Source organism: Halichoeres trimaculatus, unplaced genomic scaffold (assembly GCF_033239565.1).
Source record: "Halichoeres trimaculatus isolate MK-OKI-2021-1 unplaced genomic scaffold, fHalTri1.1 fHalTri1_scaffold_10, whole genome shotgun sequence".
In the NCBI taxonomy this organism is placed as follows: domain Eukaryota; kingdom Metazoa; phylum Chordata; class Actinopteri; order Labriformes; family Labridae; genus Halichoeres; species Halichoeres trimaculatus.
The window spans coordinates 3,283,629-3,305,865 of NW_027437187.1; the positions used below are offsets into that span (position 1 = coordinate 3,283,629).

Sequence of the window (22,237 nt, forward strand, 5' to 3'; positions counted from 1 at the left end):
GGACATTAGGATTTAGCCATGCACAGAGGTTTGCGCACATCTCACTGTTTCTGGAAGCAAAGGTCGTCCCAATGACAAACCAGCAAGAGATAAAACAGAGCTTCACTGAAATTCAGGGATGTAAGTAACTGATTATTTTTACTCATGTTACTGTAACTAAGTAACTTTTTGTGCACTTGTTATTAAAAAACAGCATATTTACTTGTATTTCAGTAATTTGAGGGAACTGGTGAACATTACTGCTTTTTATATTTCATCAGTTACTGAGTAAAACTATCAGAAAGGATCCAAGCTGTCCATCAACAGTGTGCCTACAGCTGATTGGCTGACATCTCTGGTCCAGTGATCCGGTAAGCTAATGTAGAGGAGGAGAAGAACACGCTGCTCAGACTGAAATCACGACAAATCCTTCCACAGGTTGGTCTTTCAGCTCAATAGCTGCGAGAATAGAGATTTGATAAAGCTGACTCCTCTCTCTAACCAGTCAGCTCAATGTGAGCCTGAACCTGATCCTGATCAGAACAAGCTGTCCTGCAATCCAGACACTTCATAACTTCATAAACTGAACTCTGTGAACTCACAGTGAGTGTCCACAAAGTGCAAATATTTAGGAACTTCAACCTAAACGTGTCGTTCTCACAGCTCTCCTGTTGGTTTGACTTCAGCTACTAGCACAGGAAGAGATGTTTGACTGCATCTGGAGATCATATCTGACTGATATCTCTACACCCCCTCACTCCACACCCCCTGATTAAAAAATTAATACTTTAAAGACTTAAAGTTTTTTTATTCTTGAATTTCAGTGGAATTATAATGTTGTACTTTTACTTTGCTTATTTAGCTAAAATTTCAAAGTAACTTCATTTGTACTTGAGTTGTATAAATATTAGAACTCTTTCCACCCCTGCTGAAATCACAGATCTCAATCATCCACCTCTTCTGACAACAGCAACCACTGACTTCACTTTGTTCGCAGCATGTTTGAGGTGAAAACTTTGTCAGGAGAAGCAAAACAAGGAACCAAAACAGGATTTGTCTCAGAGAAAGCAGCGTCACAAGGCCAAAGCTGCGCGTCAGTTAACTTAAGATAAAAGAAACAGACAGTTAAAACAAGTTAGATCCACAGGAACAATAATTACTTTGATTTTATTTTCATTGAAGGTACACTTTATGAGACTGTAAAGTGCGCAGATTCTCAGACCTTTGGGGGAAGATGAGGACACATACAAATCTGGATTTACATTCAGATCTTACTCACAGAGGTTTGTGCTCTTTTGTTTTTATGTCAATACTGAGGAGGAGGAGGAGGAGGAGGAGGAGGAGGAGGAGGGGGTGGAGCTCAGGCGAGCACCAGCATCAAGCACAGGGAGGATTCAGAGCATTTGATAGGTTATTAGTGGAAAAATAAGATCTACTTACTGCTTTCTGAGTTGATAGTGAGGGAACAACTTTGTGCTACTTTAACAGATCATGCTCATCATACTCTATAAATTACTTTAAATAATAAAATTACTTACAGCATTAGAAACACATTTACACCTCTCACTCCTGCCTGCTGAATTCCTGATTGTGCTGCGTTTTTATCTTAGCAGAAAATCTGCAACACAAAGACTAGGATGATCTCCGCACAGCTCTGCTCAGTAGGTCCAGTCAGCTCTGAGGTCATGATTCCTTCAGAGCGTTGGTCGGCCGTGATGCCAAACTAGGAAACACGTGATTGCGTTTGAAGTATCTGAAGAGTGGGCCTGTGTGATGTTCGTCAAACATGTTATGTTACCTTTTACAGAGGAATCATTTCATGTCATAACCATAGACTGTATATAGAGTGGACAGCGTGGCTCCACCTTTTACCTTCGGTCGGTTTTGAAGCTAAAATACCCCCGTCACAGGTGCAGCCATTAGTAGCTATAACTGAGTCTCCTCAGTAAGGGCTATGACAAAATCATTTTTTTTTCTTTTGTGTCATATTTTACTATCCTCGAAAAAATAGACTAGATCAGCAGCTGTCAGTCATTGTTAAACGTGACGTAAAACCTCATTTTTAACCTCTCATAACTAATGAAAATGAAACTTCAGAAAAAAAGGCCTGAATACAAGGCAGCCAAATGATATCTTCAAATTACCACAACAATCAGACATGAGAAACATTTCTACAAGGTGTATTAATTTTTTAAGTTTGACCACATCCCATCTGGAATGACTGGGTAGATGGATTTTTTTTAACCTATACTGCAGCCAGCCACCAGGGGGAGCCGTTTTTATGGCAAACCCACTTCAAGCCGAACAAGATGACGCCTTGCCATTTTTTATTACAGTCGATGGTCATAACATGGTGAAATCCTAACTGATGCCACAGGGATTTTATCAAGTTTTCCTCCATGTAAGAGCAGAAAGAGTCATTTTCTTGTTGCATGTGAGTTGCATCATGGGAATAACACTTCAAGAAGCATCAGTATGTCACTGATGGAGCCTCATTAGTGAGGAAGTGTTATGAATTCAAAGGATTGTTTCATCATTGCAATGAAAAAAAAAGTTGAGATATTTTTTGATGTGAAAAGAATGGTGTCTCAGCTTATCTTTCTCCTTAATGTGCTCTTGTTACAAAATGTTTTGGATTTTTTGGGGATACAATGTGAACAAATATACTTCAATGGACCCTTTTGCTGGCTTCCTGGGCCCCTTTCAGTCATGGGCCCTCACAACTGTCCTGACCCTCCTGTATACTGGCTCTGAACAGATTTGTGATCAGCTCAAACTTTATTTTATGAAGTGTGTGAAGCAGAGAGAGCAGCTTCCTCGGTTTGATTGGAGAGACAGAGAGACCAGACCATCGTCACCCAGCACAGGATCACTTTCTCCAGCCCACAAACAGGAAACACTGGAAACACTTTATCATACTTAGTCGTCCTCTATGTTATCAAACCAATTCTGGGGCTGATTTCTGTACATAAACACATGATGTGAAAAGAAAAAACACATTGACTGTACAGGTACACAGGGGTGAGTTACAGCACCAGCAGACTGAAGTTTGCTTTGATTCACATCCTGTAGAGGGCGCTGTGTAAGTCAGTGGTCAGAGGATCAAAGTCGATGATGAGAGAGTGTGAGCTGTCTTTCATAGCGCAGTCTGAGGGGAGTCAATCCATCCTGAGGCCTCTGCTCTAGTGTTGATTGTACCAGACGTGTCCCTTAGTGATCCAGCACAGATCGAGCTGTGAGTCCTTCTGCAGCTCCATGAGGAAATCCAGGAGTGGGGTGAGGGAAGGCAGCCAGTCCAGCACTGAGCTCTCCACTCTGTCTCAAAGATTCAGACAGCATGAGGAGTGTGTGTTTTTGTTTCGTGTGTAGCACACATGTGCACGCCGTGTCTCCAATGAGTCCAACAGCAGCGTGTCCGTACGAGGTGTCCTTACGAGCTGTCCGTACTCGCTTCCTGCGTGTTGTTGTTGTCCATCATGTTGGGGTTGTTGCCGTTAGTCTGAGGACATTCAGGCATCTCTCCTGTCACTGCCACCCTGATCACCTTCAGCCAGCGCTGCTTCAGATCCTCCGTCTCTGCAGCAAAGTTGTGGGTGGACTTTGATTGGGTGAGGCGGAAAGTTGCTGGAGGGTCTGTGGGCCGGGCGGTGTCGTCCACGGAGTATCCCAGGAGGGGGATGGTACTCTGGGCTTTCACGTCCTGTGGAGAGAGGCAGGAAGGAAGAGGATGTTAGCTGGAAGACTGGATTGTAAATCAGTGGGGGACATGAACAGACGTGACTTTTCTACCAGGACAAACTTCTGACGGACAATGATGCACAACATCCTGTGACACAGCAGCTTCCAGAGGGAGGAACGACAAAAAGTGGAATTCAAGCTATGACAATCTGCTTAAGTTAAGACTTGAGTAATCCCTGCAGTTTACAAGAAGCCTTCAAATACGCTGGATTCATGTTTTGATTTTTATGTTTCCAATGTCAAAGCCAGAGAAAGAAACTGACTTGTGTAATAATAAGGAAAATATCAGAAAACAGCCAAAATTAGGCAAAAAAATAAAGCACATCACAAGATCACAAGATCACAGTCTGAGGGGAAACAATGTCAGTTTTGGTTAGCCAGGTTTGGCTAATATTAGCAGAGCTAGCACCAGCAGCCTTTGGTTATTAGTCTCCTCCTCAGAGCGCTTTTGGACAACCGGAAAAACCTGCATATATTTTTTTTAAATTTCCATTTACTACATCAAAAAACTGACCAGCTTTATCATGTTTCCAGGTTACACCTGTTTATTTACATCCAGCAGCAGAGCACTGAGGCATTGTGGGAGTTTTCATTAAACCGTGCAACAGCTGCTTGCGCTGGTCGTCTACACTACACAGCAGATACTGCAATCTAAGCTAGTGTTTATGCCTAATTTCAGTTAAAAACTCTTTCATTGGAGTAAATATGAGCCACACTGACCTGAAAACTCAGGAAAATATCTTACCTTGGAATATCTAAAGATAAAAATGACGCCTGAATTGCTTGTAAAGAATACAGAGAAATCTACTTGTTGAGTTAGACGTTATTCTCATTTCAAGAAACTTCAAAAGGATTTTTTCTTACTCCATCTGCAGTCTTTACAAACTCTATGTGTCATTTTTGTCACTTCATTTCTGAAAGTAAGACATTTTTCATATTAAAGTGATATTCCGGGATGGAACAAGTTGGGTTCTATCACAAGGTTTAGGGCAGAAATTACCCCTACAGCAGTGTTTTTGTGCAGCAGAAGCCCAGGGCGCACGCACCAAACACCTCCTCCCTGCTCCTCTGCCGGTTTCCTCTGCACTCAGACGGGGCCATATTTTACTTGACCAAAAACACAAATGAACGGACTCCCACCGAAAAACTCTGATATCGGTCTGCATTCACGCTATATTTAGAGAATTTTCAGCACGTTACTTTCACACAAAAACACAGCTATATAAGGCTCTAGTTCTCATCGTGTCGTAAAACGGCGCTACCTCCGCTGCAGAGCTACAGCTAGCTACAAGGCTCTCGCCGCTTGGTGTATCAGTCCGCGGACGCAGCGTGCCAGATATAAACAAACACAGGTAGTCTGCCAGGACGAAGAGACACGATGAGAACTAGAGCCTTATTTAGCGGTGTTTTTGTGTGAAAGTAACGCGCTGAAAATTCTCTAAATAAAGCGTGAATGCAGACCAATATCAGATTTTTTCGGTGGGAGTCCGTTTATTTGTGTTTTTGGTCAAGTAAAATATGCCCCGTCTGAGTGCAGAGGAAACCAGCAGAGGAGCAGGGAGGGGGTGTTTGGTGTGAGCGCTCTGGGCTTCTGCTGCACAAAAACACTGCTGTAGGGGTAATTTCTGCCCTAAACCTTGTGATAGGACCCAACTTGTTCCATCCCAGAGTATCACTATAAGACATAAACACTTGCTTTGATATCAGTTTTTGCAGTGTTCAGCTTGGACTTGACATATGTCTGACATTTCAGAAGTAAAACTATGAAAAAAATTAAACTTGTGTGCATCAGTGTTGGGTTAAACTCCAGGGTGGGATTTGTAAGTGAAATAAAACTGGTGAGGAAACCATTTAAGATATTAGCTTTTAATGAGCATGCTTTGTGGGATGAACTCTCATTTAGAATATGAAGTTTTTACTTATTGAACCTTGCCCCCTTAATTCTGGAGAACACGGTGCTTGTTATCAGATGGTTTTTATTAGAAGCTGTGAAAACTCTACATTTGCACTGAATATATAAGTATGATGTTTTGAGTTGAACCCCTATCCCCCGATCTTCAGTCCTCTCTGAATGAGGCACAAAAAGCCTCAAACTTAAAACTACATTTCCATACCCCACATTCCTAACACAGACTAAAAACTGCAGCTGCACATTTCAGACCCTGGGTTCTTATTTTTTTCTCAGAGTGTAGCAAGAAAGGTTTGAATTTGTTGAATCTGTTTGCACAGTAAATCACACAACAGCTCTTTCACATGTGAGAAGTTATTTTGTGTTTGGCAGCCCTCAGGCTGAGCACCGACTCTGCCACTAAGTACAGGCTTTCTACCACTCAGTGGGTGTGATCCCAGCAACTCCCACCCACTGGAACCTCACACGCATGCCCTCCACAGTTTCTGGTGTTTCTGCTCCGTGCTCTGGGTGTCGTACCTGTGGAGCTCCGTACAGATAGAGAACCAGACATTCCTTCTCCGGGATGACACACCAAACCTTCTGCCAAGGTTTGTTCTTCTCACAGTACTGCAGGAAACCACACATGATGCTGCTGCCTGAAAACTGAGCCGCCTCGATCTGCAGGAATGGAGAAAATTAGAGTTAACACCAAATCAAGCTAGTTTAGACCGAACAAGACAGGTTTTTTTTCACATATACTCAAACATCAACCCTCCTCACCTCCAGGATGCCCCTCTTCTTTCCCTCAGCTACCCCCTCTCCTGTCAGGATGGAGAAACAGTCTTTGCAGACTTTGTTCACTTTGTTTCCATCGTACTCCAGAGCCACCTTGTTGTCTGAACACTTCCAGCAAACCACCTGTGAGAAAGATAGAGACCAGTCACTCTCACTGGCAGCTTCATTAAATGACAGTTTCTTATTCAAACGGTTTATGAATTCAGAAGTGAGGAGGCTTAAAGCATCTTTCATCTGCCTGAAGCAACTGGGGACTGATTTTAAGCTCAGTGTAAGAGGTGGAGGAAAGAGGGGTGGCCTTCAGGATTTATTTGATTATATTTGAGGGAAATGTAACAGAACTGTGCAGCAAACTGCTTTTTTATTCTTTAACAGAGAGAAAGTGTTGGATCCAAAATGAATAAGACCCACAAACAGTGATTCAAGTTAGAAAAAAATGTTTTAAGCAAGTTTTTTTTTTTTTTTTTTTTTTTACTCAAAATAGATCAAATAGACATAATCTGAAGAAATTTTCAAAAAGTATTTTTTAGATATTCTGGGGGGTTTGTTGCTTTGAGCCAACACTTACCATTGTGGTTAGTAATGGAAAAAGAGATTTATTTATTTATATTTCAACACTTTTGTTTTCAAAAACACATGGATAATACTTGATGGCCTCAACATTTTACAATACTTTCATAAAAAGTGTAAAAACTTTTATAAAATAACTCTTTTTGTCAGATTTGTTGTCTGAACGTTGCCTGCAGGAAACACTGTACCATTGAGGAACGCCCCATTGAAATGAATGGGTCAAGAAGACTGAACACATTTTATCTAACTTCACATTACAGTTCTCCAGTTTCATTTAGCAGATGCTTTTGTCCAAAGCGACGTACAACGCAAGCAAGAATTTAGACAGAAAGGAAAACCTAGTTAGTGCAACGAAGTGCTACAAGTTATTCGGCTGCAGGTGCTGCCATTAAGAGCAATTTTTTTTTGTTTTGTTTTGTTTTTTTTGGGAGGGGGGGGGTTAACAATAAACAACAAGCCAATAAACCACAATAAATTGCTGCAACAGTATTCTTCAAACTTCAACATTATTCAGTAGTCGTGCTGAAAAATCACAAGAGCTGATTCTAAGACCCTCTGACTCATTCTTCCCCTGAGGACAAAGAGGAGAAGGGTCAGATTAAGTGCACAAGTGTTCCCTGGACAGATGAGTTTTCAGACATCTCTTAAAGTAGAAAGGGACTCTGTGGATCATATGGAGTTGGGTAATTCATTTCTCCGTTTGGGCACAAAAAAAGGAGAAGAGTCTGGCTAGAGATTTGGAGCCGCACTGGGCTGGGAGCACCAGGCGTCTTTCACAAACGTAGCGTAGTGGGCGAGAAGGAGTGTAGACCTGGATGAGGGACCCCAGGTAGGCAGGAGCTGTTCTTGCCGTTCTACATGAACTACTTAACAAAATGCTTCACTTCTGAGGATTTCAGGAGACAGACTTTTCACTGCGGGAGAAATGTGTGGAGGATATGAGCCTGTGCTCTGTAAAAAAAGGCCCACTAAGTTCACTCTACAGTCTGAGTCTGAACTTTGCTAAAACTAACATCAAATTCATCCAGGTGAAAACTGAAGAGGTCCAAAAATAATCAAAATGTTGTCATGGTGAATCTGTTATGGTATGGTGTTTCCTCAGGACAACATTTGCATTTTTACATGTGTCCACCAATTAATTAGTAAATAAATAACATTAAACCATTAGAGATTAAGCTTTACTTGTCTATTAGAATATTCAGAACCAAGCATGGAAAGCAGAATTCAGCTTCTATGCTCCAAATATCTGGAACAAACTGCCAGAAAATATCAGGTCTGCAAAAACGCTCAGCTTCTTCAAATCCAGGTTGAAACTCACCTTTTTACAGCTGCCTTTTATTAGAGCATTGAACAATTAATTTTAATAACTTTTTTTGATTGCACAATTTTGCAACTCTGCACTGCAACTTTTACCTTAAAACCTGTTCTAAAATCTGTTTCAACTTTTTAAAAAAAAATTTATTCTCTTTTATTGTATCTGATTATTTCTAATCTACCTTTTAATTGTTTTTTTTTTTTTTTTTTTTTTTTGTAATATGTTATGATATGTTTCCCCTGTAAAAGCACTCTGAATTGCCTTGCTGAAATATGCTATATAAATAAGCTTTACTTGTCTATTAATATGAACATATTTTTTCCTGAGAAAGACACAGTAAAAAGTTTTGTGACAGTTTTGAGGAGAGAATTGGAGAGAGTTGGTCCTTACATGAAAGCCTGTAAAAAAGGGATTCCTTATGACGTCCAGATGGTCATATGGCAAAAACACTGCTATTGGTTCCTTGAGGTCTTTTTCTGTTTTAGAAGTATTTCATGACAACTGGGATGTATATGTGAGTGTAAAAGGCCAAAAATGGGAATATTGCCTTGAGGTAACGATGTATCATAGAGGGTTAACAGAGAGAGAGTTGGATTCAAAATAATCAGGACTCACAAACATTTCAGCCAATCAGGGTTTAGAATGAGACCACATCAGGGTCTGGATAGAGACCGTGGATGCAGGATTCATGACTTGGTGACTGTAAGATTACTCACGTAGCCACAGGCCCTGCAGTGGTGTCTCCTCCGTGTCAGGGCGTTGAAAGGCTCTCTGCACTTCATGCACATGGTCACTTCGTTGTCACGGATCCAGCGAGGCGCTCGCTTCCCCAGCTCTGCATTCTGAATCCAAATCAAACCATAGTCAGTAAAAAGTCTGAAGGTGCAGAGACGTGTCAAACAGCTCTGAAGCAGCACTCACCGACACCTCCTCCACGTCTTTCAGTGCGTTTTTAAATGATTCATTTTTCTGTTGGAAGATCCCGATGGTCTCCTGGAAAGCCTGAGGAACAAAGACAAAGAAGTCACTTTCTGTCACTGTTAGCAAACATCAGGATAAGGAGGAAGAAAATAAATGGTTTTGTGCTGTACCTTAATCCAGCCGGCCTTGTCCTGCTCCGAGCTGAAGGGGAGAAAACAGTAAACCGTTAAAACTCTTCCTTATCCACTAATGACACAGCAGTCGGCTGTGGTGACAGAGTATTTAGAGCTTTGCAGAGCTCAAAAATGGAGTCAGGGTGTGCTCATTTAGGTGGTCTCCCACATGTATGTGAAAACGTTCTGCATGGGTAACAAATGGAGCAGAATTACAGCCCTCAGTGTGGGAACGGGAGAAAGGACGGAGGCTTTACACTTCTTCACAGGGTTTGTAAAAGACACTTCGTTTTCCTTTAGTCTTTCTCTCGTGGGTGATATTCCTGACTGAAAACACACCTGGCCTGAAGCTCCAGTGTCCTCTCCTTCCCTGACACCTGGAAGGTATGAGGATAGTCCTGATTGGTGGTTTCCAGGACCGTCATGCCGTCAATGCCGATCCGCGTCCTCACGGTGTACTTCACCCCTCCCAGGCTGAACTTTGGCACGCAGTACAGCAGCATGTTGTTAAACTGGAAGAGAACGAAGCAGAAATCGTCACTCCGGTGTTTTGTTTTTTTTTAATCTGTGGGCTTGTGGAGTGTTTTCCTCTGAAGGGTGCAGGCTTATACACTGCAGGCAGCTCCTATCACACAGAGGGGAGGCATTGAGCCTGGAGTTAATAAGAAACAGCCAGAACATAATCTCATCATCTGGCAATCTGTGTAATTGAGAGGTGCGCTCATGCGTCCCTGATGCATCTTCTCACACAAGTGATCCTGGCTTCAAATGATTCACTTGTTTCAATTGTGGTCAGCATATTTCCCTGCTGAGTCCTTCATTAGAGGAAGATGCTTCACTCACCAGGAAAAGGTAGCGCTCCATGGCTGAGGTGTTCCTGGCCGCCAGCTTCAGGATGTGACCCTCTTTAATGAACTCATTCGACGGGTTTACAATGTCCTCCTCCTCACCCAGCATCTCATAAATCTCCATCAGCTTCTTCAGGTTCTCCTGAACAACAAGGGAACATTTATTTAGCTTTGTGTAAACGTGTGGAATAGATTCAGTTTCACTTTAAAACTTTAGGACTTACAGATTTCCGGATGGCGCTGTTGGAGTGAGTGGCTGCTGTGGCGATAATTTCCAACGATTCTGAGGAAACAAAGTGTTAACCTGAAGTCCCCACATTAAAAAAGGCTCCTCACAGACAGAATGAAAGTTTTCAAACCTACTTTCTGCATCTGGACGGTCAGGGTCGTCTGGAGGCAGCTTCTTCAGGTAGTCTTTGAGCAGCATCTCGTAGCGAGGGACTCTCTGCACGGGCTCCAACATGTGATGCTGCAGTGTCAGGCTGCCACATATGTCTGTACTCTATCCAAAACAAAAACATAAAAAAACATCATTTCACTTCTCTACCTTTCAGGAAAACTTAAACAAGCATTCACTCCTTTCCTCTGGACTTTTCCATATTTTCACAACATATAATAATTACAATAAGCTTCATTTATATTCATGCGTATATATTTTTATATATTAAAAACAAACTGTTTACAAAGTGCTTGGCACAGAATCCAAGAATAGAACATCAGGCTGAGGGAGGTTAGAGGTGAGTGAGACATTAATTAGACAACACAATAAAAGAAAAATAAATTATTTAAGGAAAAAAAATAGAAAGAAATTGGCAAAATGAAAACAATGACATCACATCAGGTGGAAAAAGGAAAAGGGTTCCGAAAGATAGATAAAAAAAAAACATTTTATAACCAAGCCATGACTAAAGGCATAAGAATAAAAATAATGTCTGTACCCAAAGGTAAAACAATTAAAGAGGATAAGACAACAAGGGGAAATTAAGCTCAAATTAAATGAGTAAGTAGAAATTAAAATACAGTTAAGAGGGTGAAATTACATAAAAGCAAGTCTGTAAAAGTGAGTCATACGAAGAGAATGAAGAAGAGATTTAAGCCACAAACTGGACTTCAAATCAACTTTTTCCAGCTGTACTCAAGTTTCAGTAAAAAAGAGAGCAGTCAAAAGATTGGCTCCACAAATATACCTTAGGTGACTTATTTACACATGAATTATTATATATATTTTTTTACTTTTTACAGGACTGAAAGCAAGGCGCTACTTAAATATACTAATTATTGGATTTCCCACATCTGTACTGTGTAATATTATCATCTGTCTAATAAAACACATTCCTTTCACACTGGCTTTTGCTCTTAGTGCTCTTTACTAGAGATGCACTGATCCGGTGATCTGGTTCCAGTACTGATACCTGGACTTTGGGTATTGACTGATATTGATTATCGTGGCCTATATTTGGCATTTTGAGGCATATTGGTGTCGGCCTTTTTTAAATCCGACGGCCGATAAGAAACACATTTAAAACTGTGCTGTTGCGGCTCCGATGCAGCCGCTCCACTGTCTGAGTGGAGTTCCCACACTGTCCATCTGATTGGTTACAAGCAGAGCCATGACTTGGAAAACAGCCAATCAGCAGTGCAGTTATTACAGTTATTGCCGTTTCATGGAAATTTTTGTGCTTTATTTACTGTAGAAAACTTAAGCTATTTTTTATGTTTTCATTTAACTTTATAAAACATGCTGCTAAGCCTGGGAGCTGTTAAATAAACTCATGCTTAAAGGTATTTGAATGAAGTTAAGTGTTGGAGTTTGTATTGTTCAAAATTTGACACCAATATTTGCACTTTGACTGCAAATTAATATCAGCTTCAAATATCGGTAATCAGCCTTCTTTATCACAAATAATCAGTATCGGCCCAGAAAAATTCTTATTGGTCTGCTCTAACTGATACCAGTGTTAAATAATAACCTGTATGCCGTACTGTGGGATAAGACTGGTAATGCTTTAAGTAAAAGGCAAAAAAAGATTATACAGAATTACTGAAGTTAGTATTTATCTAAACTATAAAATATTTAAACTATAAAATAGTTAAATGTTTACCAGCAAAACAAAGCTTCAGAATATACAGAAATTACTGTTCAATATTAAACTTTTATCACCCTGTAGACTGGTAATGCAGCCATAAACAAAAGAAAGTGCATCAGAGGAAACATTTCAAATTAAATTCCAAAGAGTGCTGGTTAAAAAAAAAAGGCATAGAGCTTTTTGCCTGGGTCGGTACCATGGATCAGCCCCTTCATACTGATACAGATCCAGCTCTGAGGGGCTCCGATACACTGATACCCGATCCCTACCTGTGCATCCCTACTCTGTACCTGTATTTCCTGAATGATGGCTTTGAACTGAGGGGAACGGTCAATCCACTGTTTGAGCAGCTCCATGGCCTTGTCGAAATTCTTCACGTACTCTGCGTACATTTTGAGGAAAGGTGTGAGTTTCTGCAGGATGTCCCCAATCCGAGGTTTGGATTCCCTGTAGAGAGAAAAGGAGGTCAGTGTGTGTGTGTATGTGTGTGTGTATTACTGCTGTACATATAGAGAGGTTTTTCAGGTCCCCATCACCAGGTTACTTCACACAGCTGTGATGGATACTTGATTTTGATTGGCTGATTATGGTGAGATTTAGTTTCATAATTCACATGTTACTCTAATGAATATTGAATATGTCAGTAAGAGCTACTGGTCCTCCTCGGCCATTTTCACAAAATCAGTGAACCAAAGCTACAGACACAGCTGAACCTGTGAGCTGGATTACTGCTGGGAGAAGTACTCAGTGTTCTTAAGGATTAAAACAAGTGTTGAACAAATATCTAAAGTGTAATTGTTGATTTATCTTGGCTAAGCAGCCGTGTTTCCTCTGCAGGCTGGACCACGTACCATTCTCCCATGCGTTTCTCCAGGCCTGGGAGCAGGAACTGGCTGTGGAAGGCGTTGATGGAGGAGATGTTGGAGAAGATGTTCTTCACTACGTCCACAGGGAACGTCCCTTTGTTTGCCTCCTCCATTAGCTTCATACAGAACACCTAAAAATACAACATTACACAACAAGCAGATGAGTAACAACTCATGACAGATGACTTTCATCACAATGCTCACACTGGGCATTTAACACATATTTGTTTGTCTAAATTTATGCTACAAGTTGAAACTGATCGGTGATTTCATGGATATAAATATGAAACCCTGTGGGTCAAGAATCAATAAGAAATGTTTCAATCCATCAATATTGTTTGCCTTTATGCTTAACCAATTCCTTGTCAATCCTGTACACTATGCCGGAGCTGCTGGAACTTACGTCAACTAGTGTGCCACAGCTATTTTAGCTTAGTAGTTTGATAGCGTTTCTCACTCTGATTCAGGATTTTCAGCTTAAAGTTTACTGAAGAACTGAACACACAAAGTAATGAAAATTACTTTTTAACAACAGATTCATATTCAATACATTCAACATGGTCTAAATCTTGATATCTACCAAAAACGATATAAACAAAATAGCGCTAGCTTGATGCTAACATATATGGGAAATTGCATTGAAATGCTAGCGGTTAGCATACTTTCAACAAAGAAAATCATCACAGTTACTCTTAACAAAAATACTTAGGACTCCAAACGTCAAAATACTTTCAGGTAAATGAAAGAAAAGTCACATGCAGGTAGGGATGGGTACCTTTCACAATTGAACCGATACGGTACAGATGCCCGGTACCTGGCAATCGGTATTGGTGCCCAACGGTACCAATTTCCGGTACTTTTTTGTGTTCATGTGGTAAAAAATGTCAATTTAATAAAAGTAATAAAATCTCAAATTTCTTTAATTTCACATACTTATTCTTCAATATATAACGTTGCAATGCTGTGTTCATGGCCAGCTTGGAAGATTACCTACTCTTGCAGTCCCTCAAAGTCACAAGGATGCATTTAGGTACCTAAACATGGTACCTTTTCATTTTCCTTGAATCGGTACCCAGAACTTTTGACAGACTTCAGTCGGTACCTATAAAAGTACCTAATTCGGTACCCATCCCTACATGCAGGCTCATGGCTGGCTTCATAACTATGGCAAGGTTCCAAACAACTTAGCATAATGCTATAACATCTTCAAGACACTAGATGGCCTACTTCAGTCGATAACATATAACAAAACAGTACATCTGGGTCACATGACATGCAATTTTTTACTTATTTCTGTTTATTTACGCCCAGAGAAATCCAGATCCAGTGACCAATTTCATATATTCATGGATAAACTCAATCAACTGTTGTTGACACAGAAAAGCTGTAAAGCTACTTTTTGAACAGAGGAATTGAAGGTAATTGATACGTAGAATGGATAAGGCCATTGTAGCCATAAAATCTTATCAATGCTCATCCTTAGAAATAACCCAAAGTTCCTCACCTGGTCCAGCAGGTTCAGTCGGGCCACGTAGGCCTTCTCTGTCTGCAGGAGCTCACTGGCAATCTTAAACAGCTTCTGTTCATTTGTCTCCTAAAAATAAAGAGAGAAGGGACGTGAAGTTTTAAATATATGTGATGACCTTAATCTTCTCATCATTAGTGAACCTGCCAAGCCTGAAAGTGATCTGACTCTGCTCATAAATGATGAGTGATTGGTCTGTCATTTAGGGTTCATAAGGAAACTGAGTTCAGGTCTATACAGGTTTCACTGAGCAGGCTGGTATGATCACAGATGTGTGAGGATACAGGTCTGCAGAGCATGAATGTAACACTTCTCAGGTTTGATTCCTGTTGCAGTGTTGTTTACAAATCCTGCTTCCCGTCTCTCTGTAAGTTCCTGTTTGGTTGCATCTCATTTAAGACTGGATTAGACCACATCCCATTGTTTTTAAACAGCCTAAAGAGCTTACTGTGTATCTGAAACCATGTGATGCACATCAGTACGTCAAAGAGAAGATGTTCAAACACTTTATTTATTCTACTGAATCAGATTCACTGCACGACCCACTCCTCTGCTGAACGCAGCCGTGTGTAACATTTATGTTCTCTGTTTCTGCAAACAGCAGCTTGTAGCACTGACAAATATCTGTGCATGGGTGTGTGTGAGTGTGTGTGTGTCCTGAATCTGATGGTACACCGGCCTGTGGGGTAGCATGAGTTCTCAAAATAGGAAATGAAAATATGGACAAAGGGAAATGACACCAGATACAACAAAGACCCACAATGTCCAACAGCGATGTGTGGTAAAACATTTAGCAAACAATGAGAGCTCTCTCAGAGTGTGCTCAAACAAATCAATCTACCACATGATGAAATAAGCGTTTCCGTATCATGCAAGCGCAGTGTAACACGACATAACGACTAATTATTTCACACTGCAGAGTTAAATGTAGCATTGGTCTCTGAAATGTGAAAGAAATCAGCCGCACATTTCCACATCACCCATTTGTCAATAACATCCTCAGAGCTGCTCTTTTCTTCATTTTACAAAGCACCAGAACAGGCTTTAAACTTTAATAAGATTCTGATAAAAAATATAATGATATTGATATCTGTTTCAATATCTAGGGCACGCACAGTCTGGTAGCTTTCCAATTGTATCATCACACAGTGGGCAGAGCTGGTTCAGAAAAAAAACAGAACGACCAAAAATTTGACATCTGATAAATATTTTATCTCTTTTTCTCCTCTTTGTTTTCATTAGCTGTGCTCACTCTCTTTACTATATCTCGTCCTAACTCAACCTGCTCTCCCCTTTCTCCTGCTGCAACTTCAGGTCAACTTGTCTTTCTTTAACTCTTGATGTTTTTTTCCCTTCTGATGTGAAACAGTGCTGTTTAAAAATCCTACAGTATGTGGTTGAGGAAAGTGTCAAAAGCATCAAACATTTAGTCCTCTCTCTAGAATCAGAAGAACAGATCACATGATGTTTTTACGACAGACAGTGAGCACTGAGACTTTCTTTTCTTTATTTACATGAAATATATTTGGTATAGATATAATGTACTCTTTGTTCTCTAACATTTTCTACATTCATGTGAGAGAATTCTCAGGTCATGTTTTTTTTTCTTTTTTCCAAAATCAACACAAGACAAGCTTCTAACATTAAACATTTTGGCCAATGGGTACGAAAAATTTACTCGGCAATTTCCTTAACTGAAGACACAAATTCTTATTTCTAGAAGTTTAATGATGCTGTGAGGAGGATCTGTTTTAGTTGGACTGCCTCACCACTTTCTGACCTGGAGTCTCACGCACACTGTTGCAAATATGTGACTTTTAACCAGGCGTGTGTTTGTTTTGGAACAAATTTTCTTTGTTCAGGACAAGTTATTACCAGATATAACACAATGTAACGTTAGTGAATCCTGGTTATGTCCTGCCAGTCATCTACCAATCAGAGCTAACATGACCTCACTCATTTTTTTGATAGACTCTCAAGTTTGAACAGACCACTGCAGAATAACTGCTGACTGTGGGTTGGGATCAACATTAGCACAAACAGATTAGCTCCTGTGTTAGCCTTTAGCTCGTGCTCTATATCTCTCCTGTTTCTCTTTCTTCTGCTCTTCTGTCCTTTTTCTGTCTGACTGTTAGGCTCCAGTGTCCACCATCACTACAAAATTAATCACAGAAATCATTTTCAGCAGAGAAAAACACAGATTTCTGTTCTCTCTACTAAACTTCATCAGCCGGCGGGGTGTTGTCATAAAGACCTAGATGTGCTATATATCAATCCAGTCCTGCTCAACCTGATTGGGAAGCTACAAAGAAGCTATAGAGTGGCATTTCAAAATAACCCTTATCTGTGCTGATAATCTCATTTTAGAGTGTGAATTAGGATCAGGGATATATTTAGAAGGGAGACTTTTTCAAGATCATTTTCAAACTCCTCACAGCCCCTTAAACTCTTGTCCAAAAAACTCAAAAAGCATGAATCTTTTACTCTACTGGCAGACTTTTCTTCTATTCATCCCATCACTCTAATTCATCTCATTTTTCCAGAATAGAGCTATTATAATTCACCATTTGGTGGCAAAAAGAATATGTGATTGAAAGCTCTCCCACAGTGTTTTTTTAATTCACCACATAATGAAAAAGGAAAGAGAAAATGTGATGAACTCTACACAGATCTATTGAGCTTTCCATTAGTCTGACTCTGTTCTGTGGGGGACTGCACTGACCTGGGGTATGTTTAACATTTATTGGTGAGTTAAATGTGTGGTATGGATGGTGGTAGGGGCCGCTCCAGGTTACACCATCAGCCCAATGAGATGGTCTTTACGAGGGAGCAGATGAAGCCGTGTTGTCCTTCCTGTATTCAGTCACTTGGTCCCTGTCTATTGGACACAGAGCTTTGTTGTGCAGCTGGGAGTCTCTTATTTCATGACTAAATACTTTGTCTGAGGCTGTTTTCAAGAAGCATGGGATCCCATGAGTAGTCTTTTCAAACAGTCTCCACCAGATAAAAATCTATAGGACCTAACTCAGGTAAAACTCTGAAAACAACAACGTGAGCTGTTAAAAAAAACCCTATAACTGTCAGAGCACAATGATGTTAGAGTAAACATCAGTTTATCACTTAAGCTTGTCACAAAGAGTGAGACACTTGTCAAACAGCCATTATTAATCATGCTCCACGATGCAAACAAGCTACAGGTCAGAGTTTCTCTCTCAGTTCACTTTCCCTGTTTCATGAAACCGTCAAAACTACTGAACTGAACTCACCACAAAAGACAATCAATCAACACCTTTACCATATCAACACCTGGCTGGAGTGAGTGTCTGAAAAACTCAAGTCAGACCTGAACCAGTATTTCAAACAGTGATGATCTCCTCCTGTGAGGGACATGTGACACCAACATGTTCCTTTAACTTCAGGTCCAGAAATGATTCAGGAGTTTTCAGGAGTTCATGATTGAATTGGAGCATCACTGAACTACACTGTTGGTTGAGCTGAATTGTGGGTAATGTAGGCACTATATTTTTTGTCAAGGGGGAACTTTTGTTTTTAAAGAGATGTTATCTTTCATCCTGCTGCAGATGAAACAACCATCTTTAGTGCATTAAGTGTTTAATGCTTTGGTCTTTTTATCAAACCATGGGCCAAACCAGAAAATGAGTTAGCATGGTTTCACTTTTATGAAGTCTGAGTGGTCGCTTAGCCATGTCAAACCCACCATTCAGTAACTAATCTTGATGTATGGAGGTCAAAATGAACACTCCACTGCAAAAACTGAAATCAAGAAGAAGTGGGAGAAGAATTTGTATCTTTTTTTAAACAGAAACAGTTTTACTAGACTTTAAATGAGCCACATTCACCTGACAAGGCCATCAAAATGTCATATTTCAGGCACAAATGGCGCCAGAATTTCTAGTAGATGTTAAAAAAAAACAATTGGCCTGTGAGTTTAAAAAAAAAATCACTTTGAATATTCTGATTTCTAAAAACCAGACAAGATTTTTTTTCTTTCCCCATTGTCAGATTGTTCTGCTCTTTACGAGTAAGTCAGGCACCATTTATGTCTTCTAATATCTTGAAATAAAACATTTTTCCTGGAGTTGTTGGTGAATTGGGCTCATATTTAATAAGATATTTTTATTAAGAATAAGACAAAAAAAAAATTGGTTAGGATCCTGTTTTCACAATGTCAAGCACTTATTCAGTGGTTTCATGAAGCACCTGAATTCCTGAGTATGTAAGTAAGTTTGTCAGGACACTATCAGCAGTACAAACTCTGTTTTGACTGAACACTTCATGCTTGTTTTCAGCAGCGAGGAGAGGGACTGATCAGAATTTAAGATATTAATAATCTTTATACAGCAGCTCACTCCCACAGGGTGTAAGGTCGCTGAGGCATGTACTCAGCTGCTCACAGTGAAGACATCTGTTCAGCCCTCACAGAAAATAACCTCTCAGAGACACACACACACACACACTCCCCTGAAACTCTACCCTAACAATATTAGAGTAACCTACGGCTGAGTCAGTTCAGGAGATTAAATCAACCAAAATCCCAGGACAGAAATAAATGCTGATGTTTGGTCTGTCTCTGAATGTCAGACACACAGGATTTAAACAGACAGGTCCTCTGGGGGAAACAAAGGACACATGAAAAGTGAACCAGAAGAGGGAACATACCTTCTGGTCTGTGCTTCCTTCTTCGTTTTCTGTCTTGGTTTCACTGTCTGTGTGAGGAGCCGTGTGTTTTTCAGTCTCTTCTGTGCTTCCATCGCCCATATCTCCGTTTACCATCCCTGCAGTCTCTATCCTCACCCCGTCATCTTTCGTCCCCTCCTGTTCCTTTTCCTTCTCCTTTTCCTTTTCTTGCTCCTTCTCCTTCTCCTGCTCCATCTGCACTACCACTCCATTAGCCGTCTGCTTGTGAGCATCCTGCTGCACGGCCGGCGCAGAGGGCTGGTTCTCCCGGGTCCCTCCAGCGTCCGTCTGCCTCTGCTGGACACGGTGAGCTGGGCTGCAGTTGTTGGACCTGCTGATCTGCTTGATCGGCGAGCCGTCTCTCTTGCTCTCTGTGTTGCTGGAGGAACAGAGGAAAAAGGGGGAAGTCAGTCACGGCACAGAGAGACCACAGGCAGAGTTCCTGACTCCAGAGAGGAGAGGGGAGAAGACGACAGGTTACATGTGTGCAGGAGCTGCTCCGGCTGCAGCGTGGAGCAGGGAGTGTGGGACTCGACGGTAAGCAGAGAGATTTCACACGTGAGCGTGAGGTTAAAAATAAAACTGTGAGATGCACAAACTTCTGCTGAGAGCTGGTGCTCTGCAGAGGAAGTGTGTGTGTGTGTGTGAGCTCTGGAGAAGTGGAGGTACAGTAAGAAAGAAGGAGGAGGAGGAGAGCTCAAACACTAACCCCCAGAGAGAGATGCTGCCCTACTTCTAAACAGAGTCACACACAGCGCTCTTCCCTGGCTCCTGTTGGTTAATTGAACATCAACGTAATGCAAAAAACAGTTTGTTGGAGATGATTTGAAATACAGGGCACAAATGGAGGCTTAGAGATTAACACACACACACACTCACACACATGTACAAAGACATTATTCATCCGCTCTACATCCTGTAGCAGCAGGCAGCACAGCTGTTTCCCTGCAAACGACCCTGCAGACCTCCAGTCTGAGCAGAAAGCAGAGTAAACTGTACACCAGCTACTGTATCGCAGCTCGGTCTGCAGATCTCACTTCTGCTGAGAAACTGGCCTCAGATCAGATCCAGGAAAACTGATCAGGACGATATTTGTAACAAAAAAGGCAACAAACAATGCGATACCGGAAATCTGACCTTAACTCAACATCTTAGGCTGTGCAGGTGATTTTTAATCTGGGCTTCGTTTGCTTCAGCGCCGAGTGCGGCTGTCCGGCAGAAACAGGAAGTATGTAAAAATAGAGGAACAACGAGCTGGTGAAAAACCCCGCAGATGAATCACTTCTGGGCCGTCAGCCACCTGAGGCATTTAGACATGAAACAATACGGTCCACACTCCTCAGTCCTCAGAGGAAGACTGAATCACTCTGTGACACAAATATCAGATAATCTTTGATACGTTCACATTATAATTCATACACACACACACACACACACAACATCGCTCCACAGTTCCTCTTTGCAAACAAAAAGCGTGGTGAGTGTTTTCAAACAGGCCTAACCAGATTAATGGCAGCTTCACCTGTTGTGGCCTTCTCTGAGGCAGCCCAGTGCCATGTGAACTGGATTAGTCTATCAGTCGGCTAATTCTGCCTTTCTCTCCTCCTCCAAGGCCACTAGAGGGCTAATCCCCACAGCACCACAGCGTCTGAATGAAAAAAGAAACACCCAGTTTCTCTCATTAACCTTGATTCAATGCTCAGAAGAATGTGGAGAGAAAGCGGGTCTGTTCTAAAGTTCTGGTTCTGTTTCTCTGAGGCCCAGACCAGAGGCGAGGCTGACCATGAACCCACAGAGCAAAGAAAGAAACTCCAGTGGGCACACGGCTGCAGACCACATATTTCAGGGCTCCACTGTGTGAACAGCTGGGGACAAGGGCAGCATTGTCTCCAAGAGTCTCCCTCAAACAGAGAGGATCTGCAGCTCCAACCAAAGCTCACAAACTCAGAAAGATCTGAAATAGAGAGTGCTTCAGTCTAACATCCAAATGAAGAAACTCTGCTGGGGGATGTTTAAGAAAAAGCCAAAGTACCATCAAACCCTAAAGCTAACACAGCAGATCCTACCTCTTCCTCCTGGGCTTCATCTGAGCGCAGAGCGTCCTGTCCCACCACTGAATGAGGAGCTGTGTTTCCCCTCGCCTGAGCAAATCTCCTCTCATCCCCTGGCTAACACTTGGCTGGTGGAGCACGGGCTAATCTCTGCTCGTCCTGCCTGTCTGCTGCGTTACTATCAGTGAGTCAGGCTCCAGACTTTAATGGAGGGACTTCTGCTTTTCATCCTTGAAATACCCGGCCGTAGGAGACGTTAGGAAAGACGAAGTTTTCCGTCACTGTGATTACAAAAGGCTGAGTGAGGTGGATGAGTTTCAAAAGCTTTGAGTGACGTAAGATGAGTTAATCAACCTCCTGACGCGGCTGAGTGATACTATTTCAATCAGAGTAACTTTCACTGATGAATATCACAGGTTGATTTAGAGTCTTGTCCTAATCTCTGTTCACAGATCTACATAAAATCAGTCTCTCAGGAAGGGAAGTGTTCTTGTTTGTGTCTGTGGTAGGCTTAAAGTCTGAGTTAAGGGAACACAAATCTGACTTTTTTGATCCAGATATCAAAACTGATACCTTGATTTTGGCTATCAGCTGATATTGATCCAACCTGATACCAGTACATTCCTTAATATAAGGAGGACACTGAGAGTTATGATTCACTAACTTCAAGATTTTCTAACTTTATAAACCAAGACAATAATAAAAAATGATATTAAAAATGTGCTGTGTAAATGCATGTTGAGTTAGTCTCCATTATAAACAGGAAGTACAGTTTGACTG

The 22,237-nt window shown here is 41.2% G+C and overlaps 1 protein-coding gene across 3 annotated transcripts in view; it reads right to left on the reverse strand.

The window, feature by feature from the left end:
- Window positions 1-890: 890 nt before the first annotated feature.
- fgd4a (FYVE, RhoGEF and PH domain containing 4a) overlaps window positions 891-22,237 on the reverse strand; it is a 114,202-nt gene continuing 92,855 nt past the window's right edge. For all 3 annotated transcript variants that reach the window (XM_074677146.1, XM_074677148.1, XM_074677147.1), the window contains exons 5-18: window positions 19,389-19,785; window positions 14,688-14,777; window positions 13,169-13,314; window positions 12,608-12,764; window positions 10,594-10,732; window positions 10,455-10,513; window positions 10,226-10,372; window positions 9,722-9,894; window positions 9,380-9,410; window positions 9,210-9,290; window positions 9,005-9,130; window positions 6,389-6,526; window positions 6,146-6,286; window positions 891-3,679 (exon numbers count right to left, since the gene is read on the reverse strand). In XM_074677146.1, coding sequence (XP_074533247.1) covers window positions 3,410-3,679; window positions 6,146-6,286; window positions 6,389-6,526; window positions 9,005-9,130; window positions 9,210-9,290; window positions 9,380-9,410; window positions 9,722-9,894; window positions 10,226-10,372; window positions 10,455-10,513; window positions 10,594-10,732; window positions 12,608-12,764; window positions 13,169-13,314; window positions 14,688-14,777; window positions 19,389-19,785 — 2,095 coding nt within the window. In that variant the 3' untranslated portion in view covers window positions 891-3,409. The remainder of the gene's footprint in view (window positions 3,680-6,145; window positions 6,287-6,388; window positions 6,527-9,004; window positions 9,131-9,209; window positions 9,291-9,379; window positions 9,411-9,721; window positions 9,895-10,225; window positions 10,373-10,454; window positions 10,514-10,593; window positions 10,733-12,607; window positions 12,765-13,168; window positions 13,315-14,687; window positions 14,778-19,388; window positions 19,786-22,237) is intronic.